Source organism: Saimiri boliviensis, chromosome 13, assembly GCF_048565385.1.
Source record: "Saimiri boliviensis isolate mSaiBol1 chromosome 13, mSaiBol1.pri, whole genome shotgun sequence".
Taxonomy (NCBI): Eukaryota; Metazoa; Chordata; class Mammalia; order Primates; family Cebidae; genus Saimiri; species Saimiri boliviensis.
Window position 1 is genome coordinate 16,105,557 of NC_133461.1, and position 25,330 is coordinate 16,130,886.

Sequence of the window (25,330 nt, forward strand, 5' to 3'; positions counted from 1 at the left end):
TAAACCTACACAGCATAAATATCAAAACCAATCTAAATGTACTAATTTCTTTTCTTGTGACTGATTCTCTTCATTTCTTGGCCTAAAAAGTCCTTTTCTAACTTGTGAAGATATTCATATGATTTCTTATTACTTTTAAAAATAATTTAGTTTTACAGATTCAACTATTTCAGCTGGAATTTATTTTGATGTGAGATAAGAATGCAACTTCAATTTTTCTCTAAGTGGCTACTTCCATTTATTAACAAATCTTGGTTCAATTATTTTGAAATTTTATTTGTAAAAAATGCTCAAAAACTTTGCATCCTACTTGTGCAAAATGCTCAAAAGCTATCTGTTTAAAGATGATCTATTTTGATAACTGATGTTTTCTTGATCTTAAAAAGTACCTTAAAGATCATGTAGGCCATTTTGTTCTCATCTTATAGGTCCAGACAGATGGAGAGACTTGATCAACAATGGAGAGAGCCTAGGTCTCTATTCCTTCCTCAGGGCACTTAGGCAGCATTTTTCAACTATGTATCAAAATTAATTTTCTCATCAAGTACTTAAAACGCTAACAAATTAGGCAGTAATTAGGCCAATTCTATCCAGCAATCACTTTAAGTGCTTTTCAAACTTTGGCTTGCACTATAGCCTAAGATAGTAATAATGTACCATTCACCAAAATTCTACTGTTCTTTTCTGATTTTCCTAAGATAATGGAAGATGACTTTCAGTAAGAAATAATCCAACACTTTGTATAAACACATATGGCATGCATAATGACTAATGTATGCTAATGATTAAAACTACTACTGATATATCGCAAAAAAAATTATGGAAATTCAGAAAAGTTTAAAGAAGAAAATAAACACTACCCATAATACTGTTATCCAGAGAATAACACCATTTTAACTTCTGTTTTACATTCTTTCAGGCATTTTCTAGGTATATGTATGCATACACATGCACATATACTCAATGCACACACATTTATATTGCAAAAATTGAATTATACTATAAAACTTCTTTGTAATGTTATTAATATTTTCACTTAATATACTGTAAAGATCTTCTGAGTTAGCAATATAGCTCTAAATAATACTTTTAAATGGCTCTATAATATTCAATTGTGGGGGATAATTTATTTAATTCTTCTTAATAGACATTTAGAGTTCTATGATGAACACTATCATTAAAACATCTTTACTACTGCAGTAACCTTTAAGGTTTTACACAGCAAACTCCAACCACTAATTATCAATATCGGGACTGAAACAGCATCATTAAACTCTCTCCCAAACTGTGAAGGTCTACCTACTGGTAGGATCTAACTACTCCACATTCCCAGTTTTATTTAAATAACCTGGATTTTAGCGCCACACTGATGATTTTTCCTACATCATCCATCTCTTTTAAAATCCTTTCTTCACATTTGCATTAAGTGTCATAACCATGTTATCAGTGACTACTGAGATGTAAGTTACATCTTGGTTGTTCAGTGCTTCCCCACATCTTTCATATCCTGTTACACAGATAACAAGTCAATGATACTTCGTATTTTGTTTCTGTTTTCACTAAGACATGAATCCCATTGCCAGTGGAAAATAGTGGGGGTACAGTGCTTTACAGAATACTTACTTCAGTAGTTCCAGGGTTTTGTGATCAAGGACAAGGCGAGGGTTTCCAGTCAGGTCTAGCTCCTGTAGTTTGGGAGGCAGGTTTTCTGGTAATGTGACTTCACTTAGCTCATTACAGCTCAGGTCCACACACTGAAAAAGGAACACGTGCAAACAAGAAAGAGATGGTCTAGAGAAGTTCTTCAGGGAGTTCTACACTCCTACCTTTGCATACATATCGGTCTGACCATTGATTATAATATACTAGACAAATGCAGAAAAGGGGGCTTGTCTGTTACTTTGCCATACACATTTAAAACAGATTTTGCTAAATAAAATACAATTTTCTTACTTTCTTTGAATAACACAGAAAATCCATGTTCTTTATTCTTCCTATATTTTCCACTTGTTATCTCTACATTTAAAATTAAGCATTAGGGCCGGGCGCGGTGGCTCAAGCCTGTAATGCCAGCACTTTGGGAGGCCGAGGCGGGTGGATCACGAGGTTGAGAGATCGAGACCATCCTGGTCAACATGGTGAAACCCTGTCTCTACTAAAAATACAAAACATTAGCTGGGCATGGTGGCACGTGCCTGTAATCCCAGCTACTCAGGAGGCTGAGGCAGGAGAATTGCCTGAACCCAGGAGACGGAGGTTGCGGTGAGCCGAGATCGCGCCATTGCACTCCAGCCTGGGTAACGAGAGCGAAACTCCGTCTCAAAAAAAAAACAAAACAAAAAACAAAAAACAAAAACAAAAACAAAAACAAAACCAAAAAAACAAAACAAAACAAAACAAAAATAAATAAATAAAATTAAGCATTAACTAAAAAATTCTAATAGGAGGTTTTCTTACTGCTCACAAAGCCTCTGTGCCATGAGAACTATAACTCAAGCATTAAAATGAAGTTTAAAGGAACTTCTTAAAACAAAATGAAAAACAAAGAAGGCTGGATACAGTGGCTCACATTTGTAATCCCAGCACTTTGGGAAGCTGAGGCGGGTGGATCACTTGAGGTCAGGAGTTTGAGAACAGCCTAGCCAACACGGTGAAACCCCATCTCTCCTAAAAACACAAAAATCAGCCAGGTGTCATTGCACACGCCTGTAATCCCAGCTACTCAGGTGGCTAAGGCATGAGAATCACTTGAATCCGAGAGGCGCAGGCTGCAGTGAGCAGAGACCACACCACTGTACTACAGCCTGGGAAAAAGAGCAAGACCCTCTCTCAAAAAAACCAACCAAACAAACAAAAAAACAAACAAAACACCACAAAGACAAGAACATGCAAATGAGGAAAAGGCAGGTAATGAGAAGATATTTCAAAAGCTGAATAAGAAATTAGCAAAAACTAGACAAACAGATAAGCCCGCCTATTCTATGTCAAAAAAAGAGGTTGAGTCAAGTATGGAAGCTACTGTCAAGGCATCAACATCTGCACTCTCCAACAGGTCCTGCCTGATTTAACTTGAAAGAACAATCACAAAAGGGTCATGTTGATTTAAAAAACAAAAAAATCACATTTTACCCGTAAGTAGAAATGATGCCTCCTTTCTCACAATACTGATATAGAGCTTAAATAAGGTGCACTGTACCCGGCCGGGCACGGTGGCTCAAGCCTGTAATCCCAGCACTTTGGGAGGCCGAGGCGGGTGGATCACGAGGTCGAGAGTTCGAGACCATCCTGGTCGACATGGTGAAACCCCGTCTCTACTAAAAATACAAAAAATCAGCTGGGCATGGTGGCGTGTGCCTGTAATCCCAGCTGCTCAGGAGGCTGAGGCAGGAGAATTGCCTGAACCCAGGAGGCGGAGGTTGCGGTGAGCCGAGATCACGCCATTGCACTCCAGCCTGGGTAACAAGAGCGAAACTCCGTCTCAAAAAAAAAAAATATTAAAAAAAAAATAAAAAAAATAAATAAATAAAAAAAAAAATAAAAATAAAAATAAAAAATTAAAAAAAAAATAAAAATTAAAAAAAAAAAAAAAAAAATAAGGTGCACTGTAAAAGAGGGCCTGCCCTTGTGGTCAGGGAACAGGGAACCTAGGTGGAGAAGGCTCACCATACACAAGAGAAAAGGCGTGGTCAGCACTCTAGATAAGAAAATATAGACCCCATAGTTCAACAGCATGGAGTGGAGAGCATTCAATTATTTGGCTGAATTAGTACATTATTATAAGTTTCAAAAGTGCTTACAGAAATAATCAAAAGGGGAATTACTTTGTTCTCTCTTTGGCCCTTTTTTAAAAAAAGGCGAGGGGGAGTTTACACACAAGAGCTTCATGATCTGGTCGGGGGCAGTGGCTCATGCCTGTAATCCCAGCACTTTGGGAGTCCGAAGTGGGAGGATCACAAAATCAGGAGTTCCAGACCAGCCTGACCAACATGGTGAAACCCTGTCTCTACTAAAAATACAAAATTAGCTGGGCATGGTAGCTCATGCCTATAATGCCAGCTACTCAGGAGGCTGAGGCAGGAGAATGGCTTGAACCTGGGGGGTGGAGTTTGCAGTGAGCTGAAATCACGACACTGCACTCCAGCCTGGGTGACAAAGTGAGATTCCATCTCAAAAAACAACAACAAAAAAAAGGTAAACAAAATCTTCCTTTTATTTGGAAAAAGTCTCAAAGAATTTAAATCTAGTATGGATTGTGGAAGTGTAGAGATTGGGTAAAACAAAAACCCGTATTTTTGGCAAAATATATTTTCAGCAGACTTCAAACACAATGCTTTCATACAAAGTGTTTCATACTGTTGCTTCCAAATAGTAGCAATGAAAAAAAATACAGTGTCATTCTAAATAATCATAATTTAATTTGAGAGCATCATAACCACATTATCCACAAAGATCTGAGCAAAAAGAAAAGCTCAGAAAATATACCCTTAAATCTACCACCCTAACACAACCAGGTTAGCATTCTGGTTTTTTTCCCCCCATATAGCCTTATTTATATTTGTTTTAAAAAGTCTTAAAAATCTCAGATGCAGGTGCAATTTCATTACATTTCATTTACTCTTCTGTCACTCTACTACAACCATTTTCCCCATCTTCAGTCCCATCTGCTATGGTCTGAATGTTTGTCCCACAACAAATTTTCATCATATGCTGAAACTTAATCCCCAATATGATAGTATTAAGAAGTGGGGCTGGTGGGCAGATCACGAGGTCAAGAGATCAAAATCGTCCTGGCCAACATGGTGAAACCCCGTCTCTACTAAAAATACAAAAATCAGCTGGGCATGGTGGTGTACACCTATAGTCTCAGCTAGTCAGGAGGCTGAGGCAGGAGAATCACTTGAACCTGGGAGGTGGAGGCTGCAGTGAGCCGAGATCGTGCCACTGCACTCCAGCCTGGTGACAGAGTGAAACCTCATCTCAAAAAAAAAAAGGGGGGGGGGCCTTTGGGAGAAGATTAGGTCATAAGGGCTTTGTCCTCATGAATGGGATTAGTGGCCTTCTAAAGCAGGCCCAGTAAGCTTGTTCACTCTTCCACTAGACAAGGAGATATGGAAGGCACTATCTATGAGAAATGGGGCCTCATCAGACTAAATCTCCTGGCACCTTCATCTTGGACTTCCCAGCCTCTAGAACTGTGAGCAGGACATTTCTCTTGTTAATAAATTATCCAGTCTAAGGTATGTTGTTATAGCAGCCTGAATGCCCTAATACACTGCCACCTTAAATAACCCCATACTACTTCTGGTGAATGTACATTAACTTACTTAACCTAAACATTAATATTAGAGAAAATGGTCATCTCTTTTTTGCTTTTTTTTTTCAATTATAAAAAATGGTTACATCAACAGTCAACCAGAGTTTAATGATAAATTGATAATACTGGTAATAACGGGACATGCTACCAGCACAGTCAGTATACATCAGCATAGCAGGACAACAAATGAGGATATATACTACCTACTGAACACTGATGAGACGTGAAATAAAGGGCTAATAAGTGTGAGTAATATAGGATGCGAGTAGTTGAAAGAAACAAATTCAGGGGTCAGAAAATGCCTTTGGTCAAGGATTAAAGGCATTCTGCAGCAATACTGAATTTTATGAAATTGGTAAAAACTTGTTCTACAGATATAAAATAGCTCACTCTCTAAATTATCAAATCATGAAATGAGTTCAGTAGGGTAAAACTAATTACTTATGAAGATAATGCTGGAGCCTGTAACATAGACCTTCTTAGAGATGATGCTCCTGTGCCTCCCCTCTGCCCAGGCCCGTTTGTTCCCCAAGGCTCCTGTGACAGAGTCTGATTCACTGCAGCCAGTTCCCTTCCATCGAGCTCCCCTAGCCTGCACTGACCTGCATCCCATTTCCCGCGGAGGGCTCTGGCTCCACCAGTACTTTGCTTTTGGTCTTGCTTCCCTCGATATACTCCTCAAATGCTGTCAGGATGGTTTCTCAGTGTGGTTTACACCATCCGCTCACACTCCAGCTTCAGTCTGTCAGCCTGCTCCCAGGTGTCCTTCAACCTGACACCAAATTCCTCAGAATGTCCAACAAGGCCCCCCCAACTCTGCACATTGGCTTCCTCACACTCCATGTTCTATCCATGTCAGAGTGCCTGCAGCTCATACATGTGACATGCTTTCATTTGTCTGTGCCTTTACGCATGTTGCTCTCTGTGCCTGCAACCCTTTTCTTCGTGCTTTTCTTGCTTTTTATCTGGTGCAATATGCCTGATTCCTTTTAAGACTCAACTCAATGCCAACTCTACTACAACCTGTTTTAATTAGGTGTCCCTTGTTATAATTATCTGCTCATTTATTTCTTCCATGAGACTATGGACTCCTAGAGAGCAAGGATTGCTGCTGTTTCTCCCCTGATATCCTAAGCACAGTGCACTGGGAAGTGTAGATGCTCAACTAATGGCTTCATGAAAAGGATGAACAAATGAACAAATGAACAAATGATTGCCTGGCATGTGACAATTACTTTTTGAATAAGTTTGTGAAGGACTCTTGTAAGGTGCTTCTGTAATTTAATCTGCTAGGATGGGAACTGAGATACCAGTGCTTAGGTTAAGTTCAGCATAGAATAAATAGCATTGTAATGAAATTTTAATACATTTTAAGTATCACTGTTTACTTCTACATAAGAATGCAACCATTTTCTTTAATGGCAGATAAGCAGAAACACCTTTTTAAACTTCTGCATATAGGAACGGAGGTTTGTTCACAGAAATTATAGAAAACCGAAAAAAAAAAAAATACAGGATGTGGCCGGGCGTGGTGGCTCAAGCCTGTAATCCCAGCACTTTGGGAGGCTGAGGCGGGTGGATCATGAGGTCAAGAGATCGAGACCATCCTGGTCAACATGGTGAAACCCCGTCTCTACTAAAAATACAAAAAATTAGCTGGGCATGGTGGCGGGTGCCTGTAATCCCAGCTACTCAGGAGGCTGAGCCAGGAGAATTGCCTGAACCCAGGAGGCGGAGGTTGTGGTGAGCCGAGATCGTGCCATTGCACTCCAGCCTGGGTAACAAGAGCGAAACTCCGTCTCAAAAAAAAGAAAAAAATTACAGGATGTTGCTATCTGGGGCTGCCCTCCTGGTGTTCACACAGTGACACACTTAGAAGCACTAGTTCATGTTCTTTCAATAGTCCTCAACATAGGCTGACTGCTGAGCTGTGTCACAAACACTTGTTGGCTGAATCATTATAATGGTTACCACTAAGCAAACAGGAAACATTTGAGCGAACGTGGAGAAAAAAATGACATTTTATATTGTTACCATATGTACCTCTATGGTTAGCGTACTACAACTTTCTTAAAAATATATTGTTAAATAGAATGTTAAATATGGCCAAAACATGACTAAAAGAAAATTATCTTTCCTTCTTTCAGGCCCACTCTAGAACATAGCTAACAAAAATTACTTGTTATAATAAAAATTCTGGTTAAAATGCCCAAAACAATTATGCAAACCTCAGAAAAAGTGAGATAACTCATAGCTGAGAAGGAACTCTTGACTTAGAGGAAAATCATTATAAATACATTTAGATAAGAGCATAAAAAAGTCATTATATCTTAAAAAGAAATTCAATTTAATACACAGTTTAAGTGTAACTGCCACAAAAGCTGCATGGAGCCTATCTTTATTATGTTTTCCTCAGAACATTACCAAAGAAACAGGCATATCAATGTTCATAGCAATGTATTACATATCATCTGCCAAACAGCCACCTGTGCTGTCCTGAAATGGCAGCTTAACCTACCGGCTGCTGGATTCTGTAGCACCTTGCTTCCTTCCTTCGTGCAGACTATCCCTGGTCTACCACCTCCACTGTGCTCCCCAATAGCACAGTCAGTTCCAAAAATGAGGCTCCCAATCACAGTCTGCATTTCCTTGCCCTTGCAAAGTAAAAGCTGCTGGTGCATAACATATTTCCCCACCAACTTCATAAAAGGAAATAAAACCAAGTATTCATTCAAAAGAACACGTATTAAATACCTACAAAACAGGCAGGCAAGAAGCCAACATCAGGGACATATGGAGATGGCAGACACAGTCCCTGCCCTTGGGGAACTCCCAGCATAGCGGGGGAAATAACACAACCTTTAGCTGCTATGATCAACGATATGGCAGAAGTATACACAGGTCACAGCAGCGCAGTGACAGATACCAAGACCCCAGAGAGGCCTTTCCAGAGAAGATTTTTGTGCAGAATCAAAGTTAATCAGGCATATGAGAACAGGCGGACATCTAGGGAGAGCTAACAGCAGGTACAGCAGGAAGGAGACAAAAATAACGTATGTGTGGCATATCAGGAAACTCCCTATGAGTAGCTGCTGAGGCTGGAGACTGTTGGGCTCCAGAGCAGGAGACAAGGCTGGACAGGCAGAGGGATGGAATGATGAATTTGGATCCTATAGATCATGTCTCATACAGAAGCAGTCTACACCATCTCCCTTTCTTAGGATGTTATAGGAACTAGAACATTTTAGCTTAATAGTAAAATATACAGATATAGGTAATATTTCTCAATATATAACTTTTAGTAAAATTCTCTTAAATTACTATATATTCCTGGTGTACAGAAGGCTAAGTTATCACTAACATGGGATGTTCATACAAGTAAACTTACTAACTGAATGAGTTGGTCTGAACCCACCTTTTACCTCAAACACAGACCTGACAGCCAAAGTATAGTACTATTTTTCTACATAAAATCATATTTATGGCTGTGAGCAGTGCTCACACCTGTAATCCCAGCACTTTGGGAGACCATCACGGAAGAATTGCTTTAGGCCAGGAGTTCGAGATCCACCTTGATAACAAAGCGAGACCCTGTCTCTACATAAATTTAAAACATTAGCCAGGCTCCTGTGTACCTGGAATCTCAGCTACTCAGGAAGTTGAGATGGGAGCTTCCTGTGAGACCAGGAAGTTGAGGCTGCAGTGAGTTATGATTGCACCACTGCACTCCAGCCTGAGCAACAGAGCATGACCCTGTCTTTTTTTAAAAAAAAAAATCATATTTATATATAAATATATACTAATGCACTGAGAAATGTGCATTAATGTTTAATCTTCCTCACTTTATAGGTAGTTGCAAGAAAGACCTTTAATTTCGTATGATGCATTCTTTTAAAATTTACATACAGTGTCTCTATGATTTTTCTCAACTGCCTTTTAGATTTGGGAAACCTTAAAGAAACCTTGGGAAACCTTCAAATTGGCAGGAATTAGAGCTGCTAAAAATGACAAGCAGGGTAACAATCCAAATATTCTGTTTGTTCAAATACAGAATTTTTTCAAACACTAAAACTATTTGCAAATTTTGACTTTAAGAAAACGTATCCTGTATAAACTGAGCAATTTCTTTAAATTATCACTTCTTTTTATCACCCAAAGAGACAAGGTCTTGCTGTGTTACGCAGGCTGGTCTTGAACTTCTGGCCTCAAGAAATCCTCCAAACTCAACCACCCAAAGTACTGGGATTACAGGCATGAGCCACTGCACCTGGCCCATCATCACTTCTTAAAATTGATTATGTGTGCCCTTGGGGGTACTCAAGGGTTTATTACAAAGTTACAGGATACCTGGCACATGCATCTGGGGGGCTTCAGTTTTACTCAGATTGTGGAGGGAAAGAGCCATTATCTTTACATTGAAACAAAGAGAAATGATAAAAAGTAGAATATAAAATGAACATAAATTTTTAGACTGAACAAGAGACTTGAAAAGAAATTTACAAGTGATTCCAGGCTGTCTCCCAGATTTCCAGGTGTGTGAGTGCACTTCCCTTTGCCCTCAGGGACCTGAATAGCACTACAATGACCACCTCACAGACCACTTCCTCTGAGGACTCTTGAGTCACGGTGCTCCTTTCTCCAGGAGCCTCTCTAAAGAGATGCCTTCTAAAATGCATGGGCTCATGAAGGACTTATTGTTCATCTACATACATACATAACCTACTCCATAAAATGCATGTAATATTTTGTTATGTACACTTTGAATTTAGAAAGATCTGTTGAAACCAGAGTTAAAAACACACACACACAAAAACTAGGCTGAGTTAACTCATTACACCAATTTTGAAAGACAGAGAGAATACGCAGTCTTAACTTCCTGCTAGTCTGTTCCTGGTGAGGCTGGGTGCAGGGTGGCTTCAATGGCCACTTTCCAGTAGACACTGCTTGCTTACTTTTTCCTTAGCCCTAGTATTGAGCCTTGTCCCAAATGGGAATTGACATTAAATTCCGCAATGGTTGGAAAACTTTTTTCCTAAATAACTGTTACTTAACCTGATTCCAGCACCATAATAATGACTGGTCCTAGTTTTAGGTTTTTGGATGTGCATTATGCCAAGCTGACGTTTTTATGTCTATTAGGTCAACTACGCCACCCAAAACTGACACCTAAACTTGGTTCCTGATCTGTCTTCATAACCATTTCCTACTTCCCCAAGAACCAATCCACTTTCTCTCATCCAGTCTGACCCAGCCATTTCCCAATGTTCTTTGTGTCTTTGTGACTGAGCTGATTGATATTCTCTTCTTCATTTGACTTTAGAGACAAGAACAACAACAACAAACAGGGCTTGCTGGAATCCAGCCAAGCCAAGTGTGGCTACATGGTGACTATAGGATCATGGTTTTCCCTCCAGCTGACTGAGAGCTGATATATATCCAGTCTGTTTTTTAAACTTCCCATAGCCATTGTCCTCAAGAGTATAGCATATTAAAACTACTTCATAGTCCATTTCCCAGTTACAGTAACACAGATTCTAGACATGAGTTTACTCAACTTAGCCAAGTAGTTTATGACTAGATGGCACAAACATGAAAATAATTTTCTAAAGATAATTAAAACATCTAGAAAGACGTGGTTCTTAGAAACAATAAGCCACAGGAACATGGAAATTTGACAAAGACGTTGCTGATACGATGTTTAAATCCCAAATTACAAATTTCATTCACTGCATATTAACACTTATTTCACCTGCTTAAAATACACTTCAAAAAATGGTTAGAACACCTGGCTCCAGCCTAGGTGACAAAGATCCTATCTCAAAAAAAAAAGAGAGGAACGGTTTAGAATAGGTCACTAATTAGAAATCATTCAACTAATAGCTTGGTTTTTGTTGCAAAATACTATATTACTAATATGACTGCTATGCAGTTCAGTGGAAGGAGAAACGCGTGCCATAGCCATGGTCGCCTCTGCTTCTGAGGTTCTTCAGTCATGAGTAACCTCAGCATGGACTTATGTCTAGCCAAACCAAGTATGGCTTCTGTGTGACTCAGATCGTATTTTCCTTACTAGATGATCAAGAGCTAATCTGTATCCAGAGGGAGGTCTGTCTATTTTAGAACCAGAAGAGAGCACAACCTGCTCTAAGCAATAGTGGACTGGTGGTAGGGATTTGGAAGATCAATGCAAAAGGGCTAAACAAAGGTGAGGACAGTAACACTAAGGATCCACTCGGACTCACCAGAAAATTCTGAAAAACACATTTTTTTCCCCTGCTAATAACTTACATAACCTCCCTGTTCAAATACGGAAATTAACACCTGATGATCACTTTACAGATCTCATTAGACATATCAAAATGAAAAAACTGCCAGAGCTCAATTTTATCCAAGATTAGATGGTGCACACAGTCTCTGTTTTAGTTGTACATGAAAAGGGCCTAATTATTCAGGTGTTTTAAAAACACATTTTAGCATACACCTCAGTACAGAGATTTGTTTGCTCGTTTAAACAATAATTGTTCTTAAAACTTTGGTAACAAAGCTATTAATAAGCACTTTAATGTCTGAAAAGATAACCCCGCTTGGTGAAACTAGCTAGTTAAACAGACCATGATCTTACCTCTTCTAAAATGTTATCTGCTAAGTTTTTGTAACTGCAATTATCTTAACACCTTTATGAGATACTTTACAAGCAACACCTATTGTACTTTATTTTCAAGAAACAGTGTGACTGTGATCTAGGGTTATTAGCTCAATAATACAATTACAATACAGGTTGGAATATCTCATCATAAAAATTAAATTACTTCTTTTACATTAAAAATATGCTTTAAGGCACAGTTTGCAATGAAGACTTTCATAGGTATAATTATCATTTAAGATACAGCACGATTTTTTTTTTTTTTTTTTTTTTTGAGACAGAGTCTTGCTCTGTTGCCAGGCACCAGGCTGGAGTGCAGTGGCACGATCTCGGCTCCCTGCAACCTCCGCCTCCCGGGTTCAAGCAATTCTCCTACCTCAGCCTCCCTGGTAGCTGGGACTACAGGCGCAAGCCACCATGCGCAGCTAATTTTTTTTATATTTTTAGTAGAGACGGGTTTCACCATGTTGGCCAGGATGGTCTCAATCTCTCAACCTTGTGATACATCCGCCTCGGCCTCCCAAAGTGCTGGGATTACAGACTTGAGTCACCGTGCCCAGCTCAATACAGTACGATTTTTATAAGAAATTTTCTTTTGTGTATACAAACACTTACATTGCAACTTAAAATATTCTTATATAAGCACTAAAATATCAAATCAGAGTTCTGAAACAATATAACTATTACCTTTTTCAAGAACACTATCTGTCCAAGGCTGAAACATTTATATGTTTGTACATAAAGGATACTTGATACTGTTCAGCCCCCACCCCCCAAAAAAACTAACTTCTACTGGGAACGGAACAGCTGAATCTGAAAGACTGGATATTGTTAACATAAGAAAAATGCTAAGGTGTAACAGCTGGGGGAAAAATCAATCAAAGAGCAAAAAAATGGAAACCACTGAAAAATAAGGGAAGTAAAATTGAAAAGGAGTTGCAAAGCAGGGTACAGAGAGAAGACAACAGGGGAAGGAATTCAACAGCAACAAAGGTACTGATTCTGTAATCCAGGAATCCAAACAAGAATCTAGGAGAGGATTAGTTTTCACACAGCAAAATTTGTAATTTGCAAAATTAAGTTAAAATCTAAAAACATTTAAATTTCCTTTTTTTTTTTTTAGACGGGGTCTCGCTCTGTCACCCAGGCTGGAGTGCAGTGGTGTGATCTCAGCTCACTGCAGCCTCTGCCTCCTGGGTTCAAGCCATTCTCCCGCATCAGCCTTCTGAGTAGCTGGGACTACAGGTGTGTGCCACCAAACCCAGCTAATTTCTGTAATGTTAGTAGAGACGGGGTTTCACCATGTTGGACAGACTGGTATCAAATACCTGACCTCAGGTGATCCACCTGCCTCAGCCTCCCAAAGTGCTGGGATTACTGGCATGAGCCACCATGCCCGTCATAAATTTCTATTTGTATTTTAAACCAGATACTTAAAAACAAACAAACAAACAAACAAACCCTCAAAACAAGAATCTAATCTACATTTAAGAGTTTATAACATTAAAAGACAGGTACAGACACAAAGACTAGCAAATAGGAAGTGAATCCTGAGACTCTTACTTTCCCTTGTGCTGGAATTTCACCTGCACAACACTTAGAGACCAGTTTAGCAACCCCTAGTAGGCCGAGTGTGGTGGCTCATGCCTGTAGTCCCAGCACTTTGGAGACCGAGGCGGGCAGATCATCTGAGGTCAGGAGTTCAAGACTAGCCTGATCAACATGAAAAAACCCTGTCTCTACTAAAAAACATACAAAATCAGCCAGGTGTGATGGTGCATGCCTATAATCTCAGCTACTCAGGAGGCTGAGGCAGGAGAATCGTTTGAACCTAGGAGGCGGAGGCTGTGGTGAGCCGATCGTGCCTTTGCACTCCAGCCTGGGTAACAAGAGTGAAACTCTGTCTCAAAAACAACAACAAAAAAAACCCGTAAAAGATGCCACAGCATAGCCACTGTGTCAAGTAACGGGCAGCTGAGGAACTCCTGGAAGGTCTGGTTGACAACATCTTTCCTATGCTGAAGGCAAATCAACATTTGCTTAAGTAATAGATTTCTTGGATTTTGTTGAGCTTCAGCCAAAATAGTTGCTCCATATAATCAACATCACAGATGAACCACACTGAGGGCATGTGTTGATCAATAATGGCTAAAATTTAGGGAGTTCTTCCTATGTGACACTCCTATTTCAAATGCTTTACATGTATTATTTCATTTCATCTTCACAACAATACTGTAAAGTAGTACCAACTCTTTTCTTTATTTCACATACGAGGAAACAGAGCAGTGAATTTTCAGCTGGGATCCAACTGGAGGTCTGTCTCCCTTCAGAATGCTGCTCTTCCTCATTGTGAAAGTTACTATACAGAAAGTAAAAATTCTGGAAATGTAAACAAACATCTTAAAAGCCCGCTATGATGTAGGAGATGACAGTGTTCTTAAAGCCCTAAGTAAAACATTTCGTGGCTTAAAGCACACATACACATGCATATGAGCACACACACAGACAATGGCTTGTACACACCTTAACCACGTAAATGTATAAAAACCATTGTGATAAAAAGTTATGCAAGCCAGCTGGGCATGGTGGCTCACGCCTGTAATCCCAGCACTCTGGGATGCCAAGGTGGGTGGATCACCTGAGGTCAGGAGTTCAAGACCAGCCTGGCTGACATGATGAAACCCTGTCTCCACAAAGGGTGTGGTGGCTGGTGCCTGTAATCCCAGCTACTTGGGAGGCTGAGGCAAGAGAACTGCTTGAACCCAGGAGGCAGAGATTGCAGTGAGCTGAAATGGCGCCACTGCACTCCAGCATGGGCAACAAGAGTAACACTCTGTCTCAAAAAAAAAAAGTTATGTAAGCCACTTAAAATGTCTTCAAATGTCTATTTTCTTTCTTAATCTTAAACACAAGGTTTAAAGTGTCTGGCAAGTGAAGAATAGCTAAGTAGGACTACTCTTGTCCCCTAAAGGAGATTAGAATATGTTCCAAATCTAAAACCACCGAATTATTTTTCATTAACCATAAAATTGATAATTAGGAATGCTAAGATACAAATGAAAAACTACACTGTATATAAAGAACTTTTTGCTTCTGTACCATTTCCCTGCCAAAAAAAAGACTCGAAACAGGAACACACGGTTGTTGGATGGCTCTCACTCTAGTGAACTGGTTTCATCCCATGAGTCTACCTCGAGTCAGGAGTCAGGACTCACACACTACCTCTGCCACCAATGTGCTGTCTTAATGTATGCAAATCTCTTCACTTTTCAGCACCTCAGTGTCCTCACCTGTCAAATAATATCTGCTCTGCCAATTTCATTCAGTTGAAATCAATGTTTGGTGACAAGAATGATGCTTTGTCTATATAGGGAATTACCATTAATCAGCTACTGTGGTGGGGTGTGCTATTTAATTAGGTGAGTTGGGGGTGAGGGATGTGTAGTGGATACTGTTAACTTTTTCAAACTGCGATTATATCAACCTCATCCTATGAGCCTCATAACCACCTTGGAAATAAGTGGGACAACTATTAACAGATAAAGAAGTACAGGGTGGTTATGTGGGTAGCCTCATGTCATACAGTAAGTTAAGGACTGAGCCTAGAAATCCATTTTTCCCAAAATCCGCTTTGTTTTTTAACTCTGCTAACTCAACGGCGTAGCCCATTGGTTAGGAAGGAGGAAGTAAGGGCTACTGGGGGCCTTCATTCTGAATAAATCCAACAAAGGTACAAATGTCCTGAGTTGATGAATTAGGAAGTCAACTCTTCTTGCCGACCTGAAGCTTAGATTTATGAAATGAAACCACATACCTTGATCTCTGGGAGCTGCATAACTTCGGGAAAGACCTCGATGCAGTTGGAGTGAGCAATCACAGTGTGCATGCGCCTGCAATTCATGATCGTTGTTGGGATGGCTTTTAGCTTATTCCCGCTGAGATCGATTTCTTCCAGTTCCTCCAGTTTTGCCATTTTACTAAGAAAAGAAAAAGAAAAATCCATCAAGGAGGGAGTTATAAAATAATTATAAATCCATGTAAAAAGAAAATAATCTATGATGAGAATCAAAGAATGAATTAAATTGCTATGACTTTAAGGTTTCATTTGTAACAGTAATTTTTTTTTTTTTTTTTTTTTTTTGAGATGGAGGTTCACTCTTGTTACCCAGGCTGGAGTGCAATGGCACCATCTCGGCTCACCGCAACCTCCACCTCCTGGGTTCAAGCAATCCTCCTGCCTCAGCCTCCTGAGTAGCTGGGGTTACAGGCACTTGCCACCATGCCCAGCCAATTTTTTTTTTTTTTTGTATTTTTAGTAGAGACGGGGTTTCACCATGTTGACCAGGATGGTCTCGATCTGTCGACCTCGTGATCCACCCACCTCGGCCTCCCAAAGTGCTGGGATTACAGGCTTGAGCCACCGCGCCCGGCCTGTAACAGTAATTTTTACAAACAAGACCATTTTTTCACTACCATCATTTTGGAGTACTGAAATATTTTAACACCTCCTTTCCCATTACAGAACAAAAACTATTAACTTCAATTCTTCAAATTGTCAACAAGAAGGAAAATGGATCACCTTTTCTTCCTTAAAGTCTGTGTGGCAATTAAGTTACCGTGGCAATAATCATGTCACTGTAGAGCTTGGTCTGAATGCTAATGAAAACATTATTTAAATGAGTCAAAAGCCAGCAATATAACTGCCTTAAAAGGGCTTACAGAGTATAATTTCTTTGTAGTGGCACTGAAAACTCAAACAGGAGGTAGAGAACGAGTCTATAGTTCATATTAAAATAAGCTTTTTCCCCAAACCCCACTCCCCCAATTCCTCTGACATCACTGATGAATACAAAGTAGTGGTAAGGAGCAAGGGGTGTGTTAAAAGCCCATTTGGATCACCTCTTGCAGCTCTGGCAGAGCCCAAATTCACACCAGGGACAAAAGACATTTCTGTCAATTCTTACTAAACATCTACAAAGAAGGAATCTCTCCAACCTTACCTTAATAATATGTTCTAATGCAATTAATTTAATATTTCCATTTAAGAATGTCTTTTATTTTTCAATCCTAATTTATAATCTTCATCAATAATTACAATAACCAACTAAAGAAAAATTCCACAATCAAGGTTTCTTGCATTCTTTATAAATTTGAAAGAAAAAACGCCTCTACCTCTGCAATCACTGTACTAGTATCTGCCACTCTTGTGACCCTCTTTCCATTCCTGCTGATGCTAGACTCCAAGACGCACAGAATTCCCCATTAGTGTGACTCAGACTCGTAAACTGAATAATTTAGTTTACAGTTATTGGTATCACTTCTACCTATTATAGTTTCATTTGTCACAATACACCTTTAAACAATTTAACAAAAAACACTATTATTTTTCTGTCAGCTTTCAAATATAAAGGTTATCTTACTTATCTTGAAAATAAATATATGCCTAAGATACAATAAGAACTAAGTTTTTATTTTATGAAGCCAGACCTTTTAATACCATAAACATCTAGTGTATCAGAATATACTACAAACAATATGTACGCAGACTATAAAGTAATCCATCTGTGATAGCCTGAATTTCTAAGAATATTATTTAAATATGTTGTCATCATAATTTGAAAAAAATATGGTGACATGGTTTGGATTATTTGTCCCCTCCAAATCTCATGTTGAAATGTGATTCCAAATGTTAGAGGTAGGGCCCAGTGGGAGGTGTTTGAGCCATGGGGGCAGATACCTCATGAATAGCTTGATGCTCTTCCCATGATAATATGTGAATTCACACACTGTGCATTCATGCAAGAGCCTGGCATCTCTTTTGCCCCCTTTCTCACCATGTGACACAACAGCTCCTCTTCACCTTCTACCATGATTGTAAGCTTCCTGAAGACTCACAAGAGCAGATGCCAGCACTATGCCTTAAAACTAATGGATAATGGCACATGAAAGATGATTAAAAAGTACAGAAAGCAGGCACTCAAAAGAAAAAGCTAAAGAAATTTCCAACTCTCAACATAAAAGGAAGGTGGCAAAAGATGTGAAGACAAAATGACTAGATAGTGGTCACATTCTTTAATTCAGCAGCCATGACCTTGTGTGAGATATAAGGCTGAGGGAGACAGCTAGGTCACAAACCCAGATCTGAAGGTGCTCTGGTTTGTAGGGGAGCTACTGAGCCACATCACAATCCACAGGGAGACAGAATTCATTACTAGATGGATTTTTACAAGGTGTATTAAAAGCTTCTTTGCACTTAGGGTGGGTGATTACACTTGGCATGGGTCACTGGGGGTATATCCTCAGAATCAGAGCTGATGATCCTTTCCTCTGCAGGGTTTAGACATTCACCATCTGAAAGACGACAATGAACCCTTTCAGACAGGTTACTGTTAATGTGATTCTCACGGTTTTTTCCCAAAAATATCATTTCCCCATTCCACAGTAAAGTAAAAGTACACGGAAGTAAGTATAAAATAGTTTAATCATTAGTCTCAAATGAGGAAGAAAGTAAACATTAAGCCACAAACAGAGCAATACTAAGTCAACACATACATGAGCCTTCCTCCTTCCGCAAGGGCTTGAACAGACTGGTAGCCATGAAGGCAGCAGAGGGAGGCTGTGAGAGGATTTTGATTTGGCCCCAATGCTGAGTTGCAGTTACCAAGCACAATACCAGAGGGGTTAGTGTTTGCTTCTTTGATGCATGAGTGTGTGTTCCAAGTCCTAACTTGTTAGATGGATAAATGCCAGTGAAGTGGAAACAGAGTAAATCCTCACAGCAGGCTCAGTGTATAGATTCACTCAAAGTTAGCTATAATGTCACTGCTCCCTGAAAATTAGAAATTAAAGTAAAACCAAATTAAAAATGGACTCTTCTGAGAGCCACCATTTACAATGTTACAGTTTCTATGGTAGTGGAGTCTACCACTGCTTTGTACATCATGAGTATAAACATAAAAGTTGGTAGATAATGAAGGATTTTCAGGTTCCTGGTTTACATTCCAATTCCCACATACCCGATTAGGCTGATGTTTTTAGAAACTTTATTATTTATTTTATCTTTTAATATTAGGGTCTAATATTAAAAGACATAACATATAATAAGACGTTGCCCAGGCTGGTCTTGAATTCTTGAGCTCAAGTGACCCTCCTACCTTAGCCTCCTGAGTAGCTGGGACTATAGGCACACACTACCACATCAGGTTCTAGGATAACAGCTTTTCAAAAAATTAATCTGACTGGTTGAAAGAAGCAAAAGAAAAAACATACCTGGTAAACAACACATCTTATTTCAAAATCGTAAGAACATTCTTTGCCGGGTGCGGTGGCTCAAGCCTGTAATCCCAGCACTTTGGGAGGCCGAGGCGGGTGGATCATGGGGTCAAGAGATCAAGACCATCCTGGTCAACATGGTGAAACCCTGTCTCTACAAAAATACAAAAAAATTAGCTGGGCATGGTGGCGCGTGCCTGTAATCCCAGCTACTCGGGAGGCTGAGGCAGGAGAATTGCCTGAACCCAGGAGGCAGAGGTTGCGGTGAGCCGAGATTGCGCCATTGCGCTCCAGCCTGGGTAACAAGAGTGAAACTCCGTCTCAAAAAAAAAAAAAGAACATTCTTGTGATTAGGTCTTTGGACACACACGAGGAAACCAATCTACTTCTCTTTAGGGAAATACCATCACGGCTTATATAAAGGAAACTGTGAATGGAGGAGGAACAAGCAAATAAATCTGACATCACCTGGGAAATAAATACTTCAGCTTTCCCCTTTCTGTGAATACATTTTGAGAAACACAGTTCACAACACAGCTTTACGACTCTCCTTTACCTTGCTGGAAAACTCTGAAGTCGGTTGTAGGCCATGTGAAGAATCTTCAAATGGGGGTGTCCAGTTAACAAGGGCACACATTTGTCTGTGAGGCTGTTATTTGTCAAATACAACTCTTGTAAGATACTGTTTGTCTCTTCAGAAAGTGTGGCTGGAGGAAGGCTTTCCAGTTTGTTTGCAGATGCGTTCAGGAATCTTAGGCTACAATGACAAAATCCAACAAAACACCATTGAGAAGCCATAGAAACCCTCAATAAACCTCAAAGCTTTCATACCAGGCACATCAGAAGCTGGGACTAAAAACAGGAATTGAAAAGAGAAGCAAGTATTTGTATCTGTGATCCACTAACTACGATGAACACAATAGCTATCTGTATGTATTAAATAGAGATACAATCAATTTTTGTGGATGCACAAAGGTAAGAGGAAGCAATTATTTATTTTATTTTTGAGTTGGAGTTTCACTTTTGTTGCCCAGGCTGGAGTGCAATGGTGCCATCTCGGCTCACTGCAACCTCCACCTGCTATGTTCAAGCAATTCTCTTGCCTCAGCCTCCCAAGAAGCTGGGATTACAGGCGTTCACTATCATGCCTGGCTAATTTTTGTACTGTTAGTTGAGATGGGGTTTCACCATGTTGGCCAGGCTGGTCTTGAACTCTTGACCTCAAGTGTTCCATCTGCCTCGGCTTCCTAAAGTGCTGGGATTACAGGTGTGAGCCATCGCACCCAGTCAATCAATTTTATAGTTGGCAGGGAGTGGAAGAGAAAGTGATATGGTAAAGTTAACATTCTGACTTAAGGAAGAGAAAAACAATTTCCTATTTTGTAATCAAAGGTTCTTGCTGAGGCAGGAAGACGGTTGAAGCCAGAGGTTTGTGACCAGCCTGGCAACAATGCAAAACCCTGGCTCTATAAAAATTAGGTGAATAAATAAACAATAAATAAATGGTTTTTATAGTAATAAAACAGGTATTAGATCACAATACAACTAAATCACATAGTCACTAAGTCCTTTTCAGTATAATGTCCAAACCACATATTACTGACTTTCATAAGTGCAGGAGATAATTTGTTCTGCATTAAAACAACAGAATATGATGTAGCAATTAGAATAAAGAACTACAACATATGTCCACAGGATAAATCTCACAAACACATAGTGACCTAAAGAAGCCAGATACAAGAGCAGACCCACTGCATGATCCCATAACTACCCAGAGTTCAGAGTCAGGCAAAATTACCCTGTGGTAACAGAAGTTAGGACAGCAGTAACTGTTAGGTGGGGAGGAAAGGGAGGCAGTATCCAGGAGACGGTGTGTAATGTTTCCAATATGGTAATGTTTTGTTTCTTAGGCTGGGTGCTGCTTACACAAGTGTGTTCACTTTGAGACAATGCATCAAGTGCACTTATGATTTGGCCACTTTTTTGTATTTATATTGTACTTGAATAAATTTCACATGAAAACAAACAATATATATGCTGCCACAGTTTCCAGATGCTAGAATGAAAAGTGGATAACATATGAAGAATGGTTTTATACCTAAGATAACTGAAACTGTCAAAAACAATAAATCCTCCACAGGGACTGTGAAATGCAGATAAATGCACAATGCAAAGCTGAGGAACGCCTTGCTGTGATCAGGTTCCAACTCACTCCAAAGAGACAGACTGCGTCACACTCAGGAGTCAGAGATGACCCTCCTGATTCATAACAAATGTCCACCTGCAGCTGCAGCTGCAGGTGAGAAAGAAAGAGTGCTGAGTACACAGGGCTCACCTACAAGAATTAGAAGGGTCAAATCTTCCATGCCTCCCCCAACCCCCAGATCAACCCTGTTGATGAACCACACTATTCCTTCACTTCAATCACTTTGGTTTGAAACTTTCATCATTTAATTCAGGACTATTCTGCTATGTGTTTAAAAAAAAAAAAAAAAAGAAGAAGAAAATCATCCTTAAAAAGAATACAGAATACCAGGTACAGTTATTTTTAATTTTGGATAGGAAAAAAGAAAAAGTCTATCAGGAGTCCTCACCAGGACTGTCACTCCAAGCCCTCAATCCACTGATATAAAATTCTTCAATCTTGTACAACCCCTTCAACACACAAACACCAACTCCATTACTTATCTGAGGAAAAGCAGCTTCCCCAAAATAGAACATTTTCCATTAAAGAAACACGTATTCCGTTGACATTTAAAAAAAAAAAAAAAAGGAAGTTAGAGAAGGGCTGTCCAGACCATAAATAGTCATGGGAAATTACAGTCATGTGTGCTACAGAGAAGAAAATAAAGGTCACTGCTGCAGTTTCTGAAACGGTTTTGAACTAGGAAGGACACCAGTTTCAGCTCCACAGTTGTTTACCATAACTGTTTAGAGTAATTTTATGAGTCTTTCTTTGGGTCCCATTTAGACCACCTAATTTCTTGTTAAGAACTTCTTCAGTGTAGCATTAGAATAAGTTAAAATATAAGAAATACATGCCCTAAGATATCATGGACTAGTGTTGGTTGGAACACCATATAAAATAATTTCGTTAAAATAGAATTCTTGGCCAAGCAGGATTTTGGGAGGCCAAGGCAGGTGAATCACCTGAGGTCAGGAGTTCCAGACCAGCCTGGCCAACATGGTCAAACCCCTCTCTACTAAAAATACAGATATTAGCTGGGCATGGAGGCGGGTGCCTATAATCCCAGCTACTCGGGAGGGTGAGGCAGGAGAATTGCTTAAACCCAGGAGGCAGAGGTTGCAGTGAGCCAAGATTGTGCCATTGCACTCAACCCTGGATGATAAGAGCAAAACTCCACCTCAAAAAAAAAAAAAAAAAAAAATAGAATTCTCTAGGATATATGTAGAGATACACACACACACACACACACACACACACACACACACACACGAGATAAAAGAGAGTGAATTCATCAATGTTTGCATATTTTTTAGGCCAGAAAAGAGGGAATGTTTTAAAAACAGACAAGTGAATGCTCATCTAGAAAGCTGCCAAGCGACTTTAAAAACCTCTCATATCATCTGAATAAAGGGAAGAAAGTGATTTCCACACACATTTATCCTTTCATCTTTTTGAAATTTGCATGTAATTAAGGAACTATATACCTTTTATACAAAATTAAGGAGGAAAAATACCAGCATCATCCCCCTTCAGGAAATGAAAGTAGTTAGTTGAAACCATATGAGGTGGTTCCAAAGGACATCATCCGAACTGCATAGAGTCTGACTTAATCACTTTGTTGGTTAATGGTCAAAAAGCAAACACTTAAACTAAAAATGTTTTTCATTGTCATAATCTCAGGAAAATTAAATTCCATATCTATTCACTTAAGCCATTCTTCCTACAACACATAATGTTTCAGCAGAAGACAACTTAAATTGGTTTAACGGTCTACATGTCTTCCTTCCACTGGAATGAACGAATACTTTAGTTTTGCAAAATTTCTACACGATGGATAGCAACGTTAGTAAATAAATAGGCTCCCAAACCCCACTTTCCGCTTTCAACCTTGCAAAAAAGCTAAATTCTTAAAGCGCTGAGTCAGGTCTCAACTCACTATGATGTGATAACTATCCTCAAGCTTCTTCCTTACAGAATTATGTAATAATTATACTATAAAAAGATGGTTTAATGCACCAAGAGATGTTTCATGCTTCATCCATATAACCTTTTTCACTACACAATCCTCTTCTAATTAGAGAAAGAGCAGTAACATATCACTGTTTTCTTTTGTAAGGTACTTTGTAGATACCACAGATTTTTTTTTTTTTTTCTTTTTTTGAGACAGAGTCTCACTCTGTCACCCAGGCTGGAGTGCAGCGGCATGATCCTGACTCACTGCAACCTCCGCCTCCCGGGTTCAAGTAATTCTCCCACCTCAGCATCCCTAGTGGCTGAGATTACAGGCATACACCACCATGCCCAGCTAATTTTTGTATTTTTAGTAGGGAAGGGTTTTACCATGTTGGCCAGGCTGGTCTTTAACTCCTGACCTCAAGTGATCCACCTTCCTTGGCCTCCCAAAGTGCTGGGATTACAGGTGTGAGCCGCTGCACCCAGCCATTATTTTCTATCTCATTTGATTTTTCCATCATCCCAGAAGTATACCCTACCATATTTCACAAAAGACAGAAATCAAAGCTGCGAAAATCAAAATTATTTGGCAATGGTTCAATAGTAACTAGTGGTAGAGACGGAAATAAAACGTGGATTTCATCAATCTCAAGTCCACAGTTTTCTATCATGTGTCTCCAAAATTCAAATGTTGAAAAATATTTATAAAAACATTTTTGTGGGGACATTTTCATAGGTCCTTTTTCTCTAAAGGAGCTGGAGGATCAAGTAGGGCACCTGCCTGTAATGTGAAGACCATGTGTGCACAGCATTTCAAATTCAATTCTTAAAACAAGGTAGTAAATAGTACTCAAGAACTTTTCTCAGCATAAAGTTCAAAAGTCGCAGAGAAAAGATACACAGACATGGCTCCTCCCCTACAGTGTCTAGAAAGTCACCTGCAACAGCAGTGAGACAAATCCATTTCCTGTTTCTTGAGCAATTGCTCTGTTCTCCTTGGCACATTCTGCCCATTTGACTCATCTATACATATTTTTTGTTTTGTTTGTTTGCTTTTTAGTAATTTCCAGCACATCCTTAAATTTAACAGCCAAATTCTGTCCTTGAAGCAGGGCACAGGATTTGGTACCATAACAGATTTACCTATTTGTAGGCATACCAGGCATTCTTTAAATAATTTTTCTGGAAATCTGTACTGAGACTTATACCATTGAAAATCCTATTCTCGCTCATAGGCGGGTGTTGAACAATGAGAACACATGGACACAGGGAGGGGAGCACTACACACTGGGGTCTGTTGGGGGGAAATGGGGGAGGGGCGGGGGGTGGGGAGGTGGGAAGAGATAGCATGGGGAGAAATGACAGATACAGGTGAGGGGACGGAAGGCAGCAAAGCACACTGCCATGTGTGTACCTATGCAACAATCTTGCATGTTCATCACATGTACCCCAAAACCTAAAATGCAATAAAAAAAAAAGAAAAAAAAAAAAAAAAGAAAATCCATATAGTCACAACTGTCTAATCCCAGCAAAACTTACTTTTAGGCAACCCTCTGATTTTTGTCTCCAAAGCATTCCAGAAGTGTCAAAACATTTTAAGTTTCTTATTATTGCTTGCTTTTACAACAAAGCCCTTTTGACAGTTTCATCTATCTTCACAAGGCTGATACTTCCCGGTGTATTTCATTATCAGGCCTCCTCAGTCTTCTCCAATCAGTCTCATTATCTTAAATGACCTTGATGTTTTTGAAGTGTACTAGACAAATATTTTGTAAAGTGTCTCTCAATCTAGGTTTCATGTTTCATCATCATTAGAATAAGGTCATGAAGTTTTGGCAAAAATACCACTGCGGTTGTACCCTTCTCAGGGCATCACATCAGGAGGTATGTGATGCCAATGTGTTATTGCAGATATTAACTTTGCTTACTTGGTTAAGGTGGTGTCTGCGCAGTATCTCCA

At 39.5% G+C, this 25,330-nt stretch overlaps 1 protein-coding gene across 1 annotated transcript in view; it reads right to left on the reverse strand.

The window, feature by feature from the left end:
* Positions 1–25,330, reverse strand: part of PHLPP1 (PH domain and leucine rich repeat protein phosphatase 1) — a 255,340-nt gene that overhangs the window by 20,106 nt on the left and 209,904 nt on the right. The window contains exons 11-13 of the mRNA XM_010336870.3: positions 19,786–19,986; positions 15,772–15,934; positions 1,624–1,754 (exon numbers count right to left, since the gene is read on the reverse strand). Of these exons, the coding sequence (XP_010335172.3) occupies positions 1,624–1,754; positions 15,772–15,934; positions 19,786–19,986 (495 nt within the window). The remainder of the gene's footprint in view (positions 1–1,623; positions 1,755–15,771; positions 15,935–19,785; positions 19,987–25,330) is intronic.